The sequence below is a fragment of the Sminthopsis crassicaudata genome, chromosome 1 (genome assembly GCF_048593235.1).
Source record: "Sminthopsis crassicaudata isolate SCR6 chromosome 1, ASM4859323v1, whole genome shotgun sequence".
In the NCBI taxonomy this organism is placed as follows: domain Eukaryota; kingdom Metazoa; phylum Chordata; class Mammalia; order Dasyuromorphia; family Dasyuridae; genus Sminthopsis; species Sminthopsis crassicaudata.
In genome coordinates, this window is record NC_133617.1 from 61,072,544 (window position 1) to 61,084,917 (window position 12,374).

Consider the following 12,374-nt stretch of genomic DNA (forward strand, 5'->3'; position numbering starts at 1 on the left):
ATAGGAATGTTCATTCCCAGGTTTAAGTCTCCTTGCTGTTGATTCATTTTTTTCAGGTTGCTTCAGAATGATAGAGAAAGAAAAGTTGGTGCCTTTATTCCCAGCTATGGAAACAAGTGCTGCCTCTTTCTTTCCATAGTTCAAGTCCCCTACCTCCCCGACCTTGGAAACCACTAATGGGATAACAGAATATGTATCAGGATCATCAGCATCCCAAAGGCAGCTTGGAGAGGACAAAAGTCTCCTAAGCAGGGGATGTGCAGCTGGTTGTGTCTTCCTTCCCATTCTTACTCATTCTTAGACAGCTGTGTTGCTCCAAGGAAAGCTGATGCCTCACATATGTGCTGCTTAGGGGATGTGGAAGGGAAGAATTGAGAGTGGAAAACATAGTGGCTCAGTAGGAGAGGGCAGAATGAGGATCCCAGGATGGTGAAGCTTTCTGTAGCTTCTGAAGCTTCCATAGTGATGGCAGGCTGAATGACCCCAAGTGACTGCAAAGGCAATAAGGGAGCTGTTGGAACTACTTTCCAGGTAATTTTGTACACACGGAAATCTCATTCACTCAAGAACAGAAAATGTTGCTTATGGATTCACCCTGGTCACGGAATCCTGCTGTAGTTGAGCACTTATAAGTCTGGTATTTAAGAAAGACAAGACAACAGTAAACTGAGGTAAGACTGTGATGCTCCACAAAGAAGCAAGCACAGTTTCAATGTTGTTGGTGGATGGTGGGTATATTCCCTGCTTTAGCTCTTTGTCATCTCTGCTAGTATGTTACATTTGGAAAGATATCCAAAAAAATGATCAGCCAAATTAGGTGGCTCTTCTTTCCCTCTGGTGTTGCAGGCATTAATCTGCACTTGTACTTGGGACCCATGTCAGAGCCCAAGGTTTCACCTTTGATGACTGTAATTCAGAGCCAGGAGCAGATCATATTTGATTAGTCAGAAGTTCTTCTTTCCTATCCCTTGAAGGAACGCATCCCAGAATACTTCAGGCTTCTTTCTCTTCATTTCACCAAGGTTATTCTCTATCTAAGACCAAGTTTTTTCATCAACTTTGGGTCTGGCTAACTAAATTATTCTAGCAGTGTCAACATCAAATAAAAATGGTCCTACTAAACCAAATAAAAAGCTTCTTGCAGGCTGCTTTATGAAGAATTGCTTTGTTTGTGCATCCAGACCACCCATTTCCTTGGCCATCTTTATAGTGTGTTCTATCCATATGGCATGTGATTCTTCCTTCCTTCCTTCCTTCCTTCCTTCCTTCCTTCCTTCCTTCCTTCCTTCCTTCCTTTTCTTCCTTCCTTCCTTCCTTAATTCATCATTGTACTGATCAGAGTCCTCAAGTCTTTCAAGATGTTTTTCTTTATAATGCTCTTGTTATTATTTAGTATTCTGTTCCTATTTACTTCACTCAGGATCAGTTTATACAAATGTTCCCAGATTTTTCTGAAACCACCCACAATTCCTTATCAAACAATTATATTCATATTGGGACTTTATGCCTTGTGAAACAAACAAAACTGGATTGTTTGGGCCATCAGACAGATTCCTTGGTAGATGAACTGCATTCACTGAAGCACAGAGGCAAAGAGGTCCTAACTCAGGGAAGATGAACCTAAATTAGACAGGATATTTAGCAAGAGAAGAGTAAGACTGAGATAGTCAAAATGAATAGTAGGGTGGTACACCAAGCTTCATGGAGCAAACTTATTTTCTAGGTATGATGGAAGTTAAAATCTCCTTTCCTGTTTTATCTCCTTGTAGGCTCCTGGGATGAAGTTGGAAAATGAGACATGGATAGTGAAAGAATTTGTGCTTGTGGGGTTTTCCAATCTTCCAGATCTGAAGGTTACTCTCTTCACTCTCTTCTTGCTCATGTACTTGATCACACTCAGTGGCAATGTCACTATCATTACCATCATCTACCTGGATCACACCCTCCACACTCCCATGTATTGCTTCTTAGGGGTCCTGTCCCTCTCAGAGACTTGCTACACTCTGGTCACCATTCCCAACATGCTGGCTCACCTGTTGATAGAGAACCATGTCATCTCCATTCCTAGTTGCCGGGCTCAAATGTTCTTTTTTATTGGCTTGAGCTGCAGTAATTGTTTCCTCCTCATCTTGATGGGCTATGACCGGTATGTGGCCATCTGCCACCCACTCCGTTATGCAGTGATCATGAGGCCGTCTGTTTGTCTCTATCTGGGAAGCCTGGTCTTCTGCTCTGGATTTCTGGTGGCTGTCACTGAGACTTGTCTGATATTCTCCTCCTCCTTTTGCCACAGCAACCGAGTGGAACACTTCTTCTGTGACATTGCCCCTGTTCTCAAACTTAGTTGTACTCAGAGTGCAGCCAAGGCCTTGATTATCTTCTTCTTCAGTGTGATCATGGTGCTGGCCTCCTTCCTCCTCATTCTGCTCTCATATGCCTTCATTGTGGCTGCCATTGTGAAGATCCCTTCTGCTGCTAGACGGCGCAAAGCCTTCTCCACTTGTGTGTCCCATCTCACAGTGGTCATTGTGCACTTTGGATGTGCCTCTATAATTTATCTGAGACCAAAGTCAGGGAACAACCCAGATCAGGACCGAATGGTGGCCGTGTTCTACACAGTGGTTACCCCATTGCTCAACCCTGTGGTGTACACCCTACGTAACAAGGAGGTCAGAGTAGTACTAAAGAGGACCTTGGGTCGCAAACTGAGGACCCATAATGACTAATTACTAGGATGAGATTACAAGAAGTAACAAAGCAATACTCCAATTTCAAAAGGGACTCATGTACCCAAATTCAATTTGGTTGACAACTTCAATTGTTCCAAAGTTCCAAAGTCATATCTCAGTCAACTTAACTGGAGACCACTCTAAGACCACAACTTAATTGGAGATCAGGCTTCTCAATTGCTTATTTCTAAATCCACTCCCCATAATTCTAGAAGGGTTCACCTCAGCAGATCATGCAGTTGTATAGTCTACTCCTGCATCCATATATTCCAAATTAATTAGCTTTGAAAGTGGCTTTGTTGAAGGATGTCATCAATGCCCATAGCTTCCTCTACTTTCTTGCCATAATTTCATTGGCTTGGGCATATGAACCACTAAGGGATCCAGGATGACTGTGCTTCATGCCAAGCAGTTCAGAAAATCTTTGGAAGAAGAGAAGCACTCTTTACCAGCTTTAATTCAGTGGGTGTGAAGATAGGCACAATGGAGTTTGAATTCATTTCAACTCTTCCCCCTCTTCCCCATCAGAACAGAAAAAGAACATGAAAGTGTAAAAATTTAAGTAATAATTTTTAAAATTTTAATTGTTTGATTGATTGTATCTAACTAAAATTATGACACAAGTGAGCCCCTACTAATGTTTTTATCTTTTGTAAGTTAGCCAAAGGAAAGGATTAATTCAAACCCAAGGTATTTAATAAAATAACATAAAAAATAAAGAAATAATAAATATTTCCCTCATCAGTCTGAGGTAAATTCATAAATCCACAATTCAATTCAATCTTCAATTCTGTTCCATCAACAAGCATTGACTGAGTACATACTATGTGCTAGGGAATAAGGATGCAGTGATAAAAATAAGACAATCCCTACCATCAAACAGTTTGTATTCTACAAATACTATCCATGGAAAGAATAGAGTTATATGGGGAACACATGGAGAGAAGTGTCACACATGCAGGGATCATGAGTGGCCATGATATGTGCATTGAAAAGCATACTCATAGAAAACACATGTGACTAAAGTACACACTGAGGGACAACTCACAACTCAAGGCTACTGATGGCCTTGTCTACACATTCTGCCTGCTGGCCCTGCAACCAGTGACACTTTGTGGCATGAAATCTTTGTGAGATGCACAGTCTCTGCCAGTTTTGAACTCTATTGGTCCCTAGTGCCATCACTGCTAGCTCCATTGGAAATGAAGTTATGAGATTCTTCTCTATCTCTAGCTTGTGTCTTCAGCCAGAAGGTTACTCTTTCCTCAGAAGCAGTCAGTCAACAGATATTTCTTAAATATCTAAGGGCCAAGCCCTGGGGAAAAGGTAAAAAAAACAAGGTAATAGCACCTAGGGGTAGGGGTGGGGTGAGGAACCATCAACAAAGCAAGCTAGGATTTGAGCTATTTTGGAAGAAATTACTCTTAAAGGCAAATGACTGGTTCTCTACTATGCCTCTTTTAACTTTTCTATGCTATAACAACCTGAGAAAACTAAAATTATGCTGTTATCATTTAATAATTGATTTTATTCTGTAATCAACCCTTATTTTCCATTTTGTCAAACTCTATTTCTCAGTTAAGCTTAGAAATGTGTTCTCTCCCAGCAAGACATGATCAAATGACACTGTCACCCCCTTTGACTTAGCCCCAGGGGCATCTGTTTTTCATAAAAAAACCAGTATTTGGTTGAGTCCCTCTCCAATGGACAGTTGTCTCTTCTTGTAAATGTAGGAGTAGTTTGGTTTCTCCAAAGGGATGGCTAATCTTGTGGTTCTGACTGGGGTGGTTCTAACTTCTAGCCGAGATTACTATAAACCATTGAAACCAATTAAGGTTCTTTCATTGTTTCATGATGTGACCATTCTCCACATCTGAAAAACAAGCCACCTTTTCCTGGTGAAGCTAATTGAGATATTTGCCAACCAAGGAGAAGTCCTCCCTTTTTATAGCTCAATAAAAAGGGTTTCCCCTATCCTTTTGATGAGGTTTAGATTTATAGAACCAAAATGAAATTAGGGTTTCTGGTGGTCAGGGACTTAAATGATAAGGTCTAGTGGCAGGTTGGGTGTTCAGGGAGCCAAATGGAGAGGTTTGGCTCTCCTGCACCTCCTTGGGATTTGGTGCAAGGATAGGGGGTTTTGGGGACTCCCTTCTAAGGCAGCACAGAGGTTCTCTGTAAAGGAATTTACAGACCTGAAAACCTGGATTGATAAAAGAGATTTATTACGGGGATTTGAAGTAAGGTTAAAATCTGGTTAGGGAAATAGGTGAGGGTAAAGAGCCGATAGCACTGGAAAGAATATTCCAGTGGACAGAGGTCTTTGGCATGCCAAACATAGCATAGCATGGCATATTTGGAACATCTACAAAGAGAGGATTTTAGTTTGGCTCTTTTTATAATGTGAGATTTAGCTAAAGAGAGCCTGTGGGTGGTGTCCCAAGTTGGCTCCTCACAGGGTTTCAGCTAAAGCTAGAATTTGAATTAAATTCAATGAGTTTCAGGACTGAGTTGACCCACCCAGATAACAAAGATGAAACTGTTTGTCCTTTGGAGCAGGGTCCCTCACTGAGGGAGAGTTAAAGGAGATTTTCTTCTTTAAGGATTTTCAGACTATACAACTGCATGATCTGTTGAGATAGGCCTTCTAGAATTATAGGGAGGGGGATTTAGAGATAAGCAATTGAGAAGCCTGATCTCCAATTAAGTTGTGGTCTTAGAGTGGTCTCCAGTTAACTAAGATCTGACTTTGGAACTTGGGACAATTAAAGTTGTTGACCCAACTGAATTTGGATAAGTGAGTTCCTTTTGAAATTGGAATATTGCTTTGGAAGCTAAGGAAACCACTATTAGTTTCAAAAAAGGAAAAAGAGATTTATGAGACATTGGAATATGACATCTTTTCTCTTTCTTTGTTATTGGGAGCGACTTATTGTTGGTTATACAAAAAGGTAATAGAAAGTGGCTATGGGTAGACTCTAACTTTGTTCTTCCTTTGAAATCCAATAGCCATTGATTCTGCTAATCTAGGTCATAGGTTCCCAAGTTAGAGAGACTTTACATTAGCCTTTTGTGACAGTTGGACTTTGTAGTCCCTTTCCACCATGTGAGTGGACAATGGCAAATGTGGGGGGTTGGATCCATATTTTGTCAGCATCCACTATTTATACCTCTATATTACCACTAGAACTAGTGGTAGGATTGCTGAAGCTAGATTGTGACTGGTAACAGTAGTCATGCCTTAAAACCCTGCCTTGTGATTAGGACCAATGGAAAAAGAAACCAGATCAAAGTGGAAACAGAAGCAGAAGCCTCTGACCACTTGACTAGTGGCTCAAGTATAGTAGCATCTTGTGGGAAATTCACATACTGCATTCCCTTTTTGGAGAATTAATAATGTGACACCTTATTTTCCTATATGCTTAAGTAAGGCAGCATACAAACTGATGTGGACTTTATATGTCTAACATAATACCCAAGTGTCACATGGGGTACATCAAATGACATGTAGCCTATAACTATGCACATTTAAAAATAGTTAAAAATAATTTGTCATTAAAATAATACACTGGTAAAATAAAATTTAACATGTGAGTTAATGTTTGAAGATTTAATTGACAGAATGCTTAGCAGCAGAACAAGATGGGCATTCAAAAATCCAGGGAAATAGTCAAGAAGGTGATTTTTGAAGACAATCAGATGACAATATATGATAAATAAGCAGATAAAGGAGAACCATACAAACGAAAGGAATTTTTCCTTTCAAATATGGTGGCTTTCAAGCTGCTTTTTCTTTGATCAGTAGCCAATTCCAACTTGGGTCAAATTTGAGAAGCATAGGTAGAAGCCCATAGATAAGACACAAAACTTTTCCAATATGAGATTCTGTGATTTAATGATTTCATTTCCTTTGCAAGCCCTCATTATAAGCAAGTTATTTAGAATGCAAGTTCTTTTAGAATAAGGTTGAAGTCATGCTTCATTCTCCAGACTTTACCACCATGCTTCAGCTATTTTCTCCCGATGATTAAGTTCCTATGTGCAAAGTCAACCACAGATACAGTCAGTGTGATTGATCCCAGGACCATGGGATCATGACCTTATAGACTGGATATTTTTCTCTTCCAGAGAGTTAAAGAATGATGACTCCCTGAAGTTCAATCACTTCCTTAAAAAGGTAGCAGTCTTGGATCCACTAAAATGAAGCAATTACTTAATGTTTGATGTGGGGCTAAGAATGAGTCACTTCTTGTGTGGGTGAGTCAAATACCTGTGAATCTCTTGGTATTTAATTGAGTGAGATGACAGTAAGTATCTGGAGCTTGTACCATCCCTGAAAATGAAGTTTGGCATAGTTCTGTAGGCCTCCTCAGAAGACCCTCAACTGTTTGAAAAGCAGTAGCACTTTACAACTTAAAGATGACTTTCACATCTATGGCCTCATTAGATCCTTATGAAAATCTGATGGAATTTGAACAGGTCATTACTTGTCCAAGATTCGCTTCATAGTGGAGCTCCGGGATCTCTTTACTCAAAGACAGCCAGTGGGTTTTTTTTTTTTTTTTTATCCTATTATACTTCCCCTAACACTAGTCCATTTGATATTCTATCATCAATCAATTAATCTACAAGGATTTATTAAGCTCTATGTGCCAAGCTTAGTGCTAGGGATGTAAATTTAAAAAAAAACCCATAAAATCAAATATCTGGGGGATATTGTGTAAAATTGACACAGAGAAAGTTTTTCCTTCTTTACTTCATCTCTCAGTTTCCTCCTCCATAAAATGAGAGGATTGTGTTAGTCGATCTCTAAGGTTCCTTGGGGGCACTTAAGTGGTGCAGTGGATACAGTATTTGGTCCAGAGTTGGGAAGATCTGAGTTAAAATCTGGCCTCAGACACTTACTAGCTGTGGGACCCTGCGCAAGTCACTCAGCCCTATTTGCCTCAATTTCCTCATATGTGGTCACAAAAAGTTAGAACTGAAATGACTAGGACAACAAGGTCATTTAAAATTCTATAGTTCTATAAGTGGGATTTATTTTTCTCTTTTAACAGGCTATATATAAAAAGTCAGACATGAGTTTATAAATCATGTATTAGACATGGAAGGGACCCTCTGAGAGTATCTAGCCTGTCCTTTCCCAAATCATAAATCTCATCCATAATAACTAAACTAGCTGTCACCCATTCTCAGTGTAAAGGCATCTAGTTGCTACTAGGCAGAAAGAGCACTAAGCCTAAAGTCAGCAAAATCTAAGTTCAGATCTAGCTTCAGATACTCACTAGCTAAATGACCTGGGCAAGTCATTTAAACTCTAACTTAAGTTTCCTCATATGTAAAATGGGGTTAATAATAGCATCTATCTCTTAGGGTTATTATGAAAATTCAAATGAGAAAATAATCATAAAGTGCTTAGCACAGTACCTAGCACATGGTAAGAGCTATATAAATGTTAACTATTATCACTATTATTGTTATTGTTATTACTTTTCAGAGCAACCCATTCCACTCACAGCTTCAATTGTTGATAATAATTGTTGTTGTTCAATTGTTTTTCAGTTATACTCAAGTCTTTGTGACTCCATTTGGGCTTTTCTTGGCAAAAATACTGGAGCTATTTGCTATTTCCTTTTCTAGCTCATTTTATAGATGAAGTAACTGAGACAAACAGGATTAAGTGACTTGCCCAGGGTTACACAGATAGTTAAGTATCTGAGGCCAGATTTGAACTCAAGAAGATGAGTTGACTCTAGGCCCAACACTTAGGGTTTCCTTACTATTACTACTACTACTACTATTATTACTATTACTACTACTACTACTATTAGTAATAATAATAATCATTGACATTTTTATGCAGCTCTTTAATATTTGTGAAATACCTTACCTACATTATCTCAAAGGAAATTTTTCCTTATATTGAATCAAAAATCTAATAGCTGGTTCTACTCCCTGAGACCAGGAAGAACAAGAATTCCTACTGTACTGGCCAATGCAGTGGTCGAGGTATTCTCCTATCTGTTGGAAGTAAATCTGTGTGTCCTGATTTAGTTAATATTGTTCAATCTTCAGAAAGAAAGAAAGAGAGGAAAAAGAAGAATTTTCTGATAGAAATTCTGGAAACATTTAACATGGAAAAACTGAGCATTTGAGGTGGTATCTGATTGAACACTAGAAGGTAGAGCAAGGATTTCCTTGCCCAACCCAGTTTTTCTAATTATGAAACTCTAGTGAACCTCCCACAATCTTTCTTTTACTATCTCATAATTCATTCTCATTAAAATCTCCAGGGCATGGCATGTCTCCTTTTTGTTTTTGTTTTAATTTGTTTCAGCAAACATATGATAGGTACTTACTATGTACAAGGAGACTAGAATAAGAAGTAAGCTCAGTTCTTATATAATTTACATTCTCTTAGCTGAGAGTGAAGGGAATATAATATGTTCGATAATGGAGACATCTAGACAAAGTGTTCTAGGGAAATTTGAACAGGGAGAGAACATTTTCAACCAAGAGAATTAGAGAAGGCTTCATGGAGGAGATGACACATGAACTAAACCTTGAAAGAAAAAAAAAAGTCTTTTTTATGCATTAGAGTAAAGAGTGAGTAGATTTCAAACATGGGAGACTACATACACAAGACTTCTTGTGTAATGTGGTTGGAGCCATTGTCCATGCCAACTCTCAAGGCATCCACTACAGAATCACATTTGCCATCGATAACTTGGAGGTTTTTATATTTCTTCTTGATGTGGTTGATCATGTTAATTTGGAAAATAGTTTCCTTGGGAAGCGTCCAGAACAACCACATCGACGCCGGCCTGAGCCAGCAAGTCAAGCCGATACCTGTCGTCCTAATCCGTACAAAAGTTGCTTCTTGGTGTCCTTAGATGCCAGGGGGTACTGATTCTTCTTCAGGTCCTTGTGGGCAATGATGGCTACTAGCTCATCATCCTCATTCACAGTGGGTAGCTTCCCTTTCTTGCTCCACTGCAAAATTTCACTGGTTTCCTTTAGTGGGACTCATGCAGGAGCTACCACTAGATCTAGTAATGATCTGGCTCAGGAGACAGTCATATTCCTCCTCCTCCTTGAGAAAGTCTATGTCACAAGAGAGATGATGCTCACTAGGAGGCTGCCCATCTTGCCTTTGACTGTGACTGGAATTTCACAGAAGCCATGCCTTGCCTTGGCTTCAAACACATCTCTGACTTGATCTTTGGGGCTCAGTACCATAGGATCAGTGATGAAGCTCTGCTCACAATTCTTCACTTTATGCACCTCATTGACCTGGAAATTCTGGGGTGCATTTGTGAGAGATAAAGCCAATAATACCCTCTTGTCAGTGCTATGGTGATAGCCATCCCAGCTTCAGTGATTGTGTCCATTGGGGATGAAACAAATGAGATGTTTAGGGTGATCTTGGTAATTGCTGAAGTGAAGTCTACTTGGTCTTCTGTGAAGTCTAAGAAGCCCAAGAAGACAAGGAAATCATTGTAAGTGAACCCATCTCCACATTGAAAAGTTGCTGTGCCTTGAGCCCATTGTCTAGGGTAAAATAAGTGCTACTGCTGCTGAAATAGTTTGCCATGGCAGGGATGGGACACGATGGGTCAGGGGCAGGGATGGGGAGAGGAGATGGGCTGGACTGGTGGGAGAGCTGATTTTTTTTTTATTATTTAGAATTTTTTTTCACAGTATATATGCATGAGTAATTTTTAAAAATAATATTATCCCTTGTATTCATTTTTCCAAATTGTCCCCTCCCTCCCGCCATTCCCTCCCCCCGATGGCAGGTAATCCCATACATTTTACATGTGTTACAATAAAACCTAGATACAATATATGTGTGTAAATACCATTTTCTTGTTGCACATTAAGTATTAGATTCCGAAGGGATAAGTAACCTGGGTAGATAGACAGTAGTGCTAACAATTTACATTCACTTCCCAGTGTTCCTTCTCTGGGTATAGTTATTTCTGTCCATCATTGATCAACTGGAAGTGAGTTGGATCTTCTTTATGTTGAAGATATCTACTTCCATCAGAATATATCTTCATACAGCATTGAAGTGTACAGCAATCTTCTGGTTCTATTCATTTCACTCAGCATCAGTTGATGTAAGTCTCTCCGAGCCTCTCTATATTCCTCCTGCTGGTCATTTCTTATAGAGCAATAATATTCCATAACCTTCATATACCATAATTTACCCAACCATTCTCCAATTGATGGACATCCATTCATCTTCCAGTTTCTAGCCACTACGAAAAGGGCTGCCACAAACATTTTGGCACATACAGGTCCCTTTCCCTTCTTTACTATTTCTTTGGGATATAAGCCCAGTAGTAGTACGGCTGGGTCAAAGGGTATGCACAGTTTGATAACTTTTTGGGCATAGTTCCAAATTGCTCTCCAGAATGGCTGGATTCTTTCACAACTCCACCAACAATGTATCAGTGTGTGGGAGAGCTGATTAGAGCCACATGGGGTTGATGTATCTCTTGCAGAGAGGGAAATAATATCTTGAAGATACATAAGGGAAAACTGGTTCCACTTGCCTCCCTAGAGAATTCAGGGCAATTTCTCTTCAGATAAAATTGGAGTCCCTCTCTTGATTGATATATCCAATCAATCCTATTTAAAAGTTTATTCACTCTCACGTATTTTCTAGTATATTGTAATCTTTACAATTTCTGTTTGCTATCTCTTTGGACAAATTGAATAAATACTTGATATTCACTGTGATGGTTTTTGTGTAAAGAACATTTGGTGGATATCTGCTGGTATAAGTTTGGGTTGCACTTCTTATTTAAGGGAATAATGGCCAGGAAAGTGTGTGGTTTTGTTTTTGAATTTTAAAAAATTGTGCCCTTAGATCATCCCAGGATTATTTAGGGGAGCAGAAAGATATAATTCTAGTTTAGTTCCCCCTCTTAGAAGAGAACAGGACAGTCAGACTCATGGCTCTTTCTCTTGCTCATTTCCAGATGGAAATCAAAGTTTTCCTTGGAGATGAGTCAGTAATATTTTAGAGACAACTATTTGTGACTCCTGTGAACCAAATTTAGTACATCCATGTGGACATACATATATGATATGGGCAATATATGCCTTTTACAAAGTTGTGGTTTGATAGTCAGGTTTTCCAAAGAGCTAGAATGAATGAGTTTTTGCATTTCATTTATATCACCCACTGTTCAATACAGTAGCAAACATTCAATAAGCATTCTTTTTTCTTTTAAGTTGGTCTGACCCTTATAGTCACTAAACCACCTAACTGTTGTGATAACCTAAGGATTTCTCATGGAAGGGAAATGACAAATAGGATGACTTTTTTCTAATATCTAGCTATAAATCCATGTTTAAGATACAGATTCCTTCCAAATGTTTCTGTGCATTTCATATGTATCTTACCCTCACATAAACTTATTTTCCTGTCTTTGACCTATTCTGAAGATAGATAACAGTGATTTTTAGGAGACACAATTGAAGCCTCATGGGCACTTGACTTTTTGTTTTCTCCTACCTGTTGCTTGGGCTCTTGGGTCCCATGCCTGAGGGAGATGAAAACTGTAGAGTTCTCTGTTTGCCAAAGATTTTAAATTAGAAAGTAAGAACACTCTCCTCAAGAGGCCTGCCGTC

At 39.2% G+C, this 12,374-nt stretch overlaps 1 protein-coding gene and 1 pseudogene across 1 annotated transcript; one reads left to right on the plus strand and one right to left on the minus strand.

Moving 5' to 3' along the window:
• Positions 1-1,778: 1,778 nt before the first annotated feature.
• On the plus strand, positions 1,779-2,726 carry LOC141552096 (olfactory receptor 10T2-like). The gene has a single exon (XM_074284530.1). It carries the CDS (start codon positions 1,779-1,781, stop codon positions 2,724-2,726), a length of 948 nt encoding a protein of 315 aa, XP_074140631.1.
• Positions 2,727-8,594: 5,868 nt separating this feature from the next.
• Positions 8,595-10,398, minus strand: LOC141564343 (inosine-5'-monophosphate dehydrogenase 2 pseudogene; annotated as a pseudogene).
• Between the last annotated feature and the right edge of the window lie 1,976 nt (positions 10,399-12,374).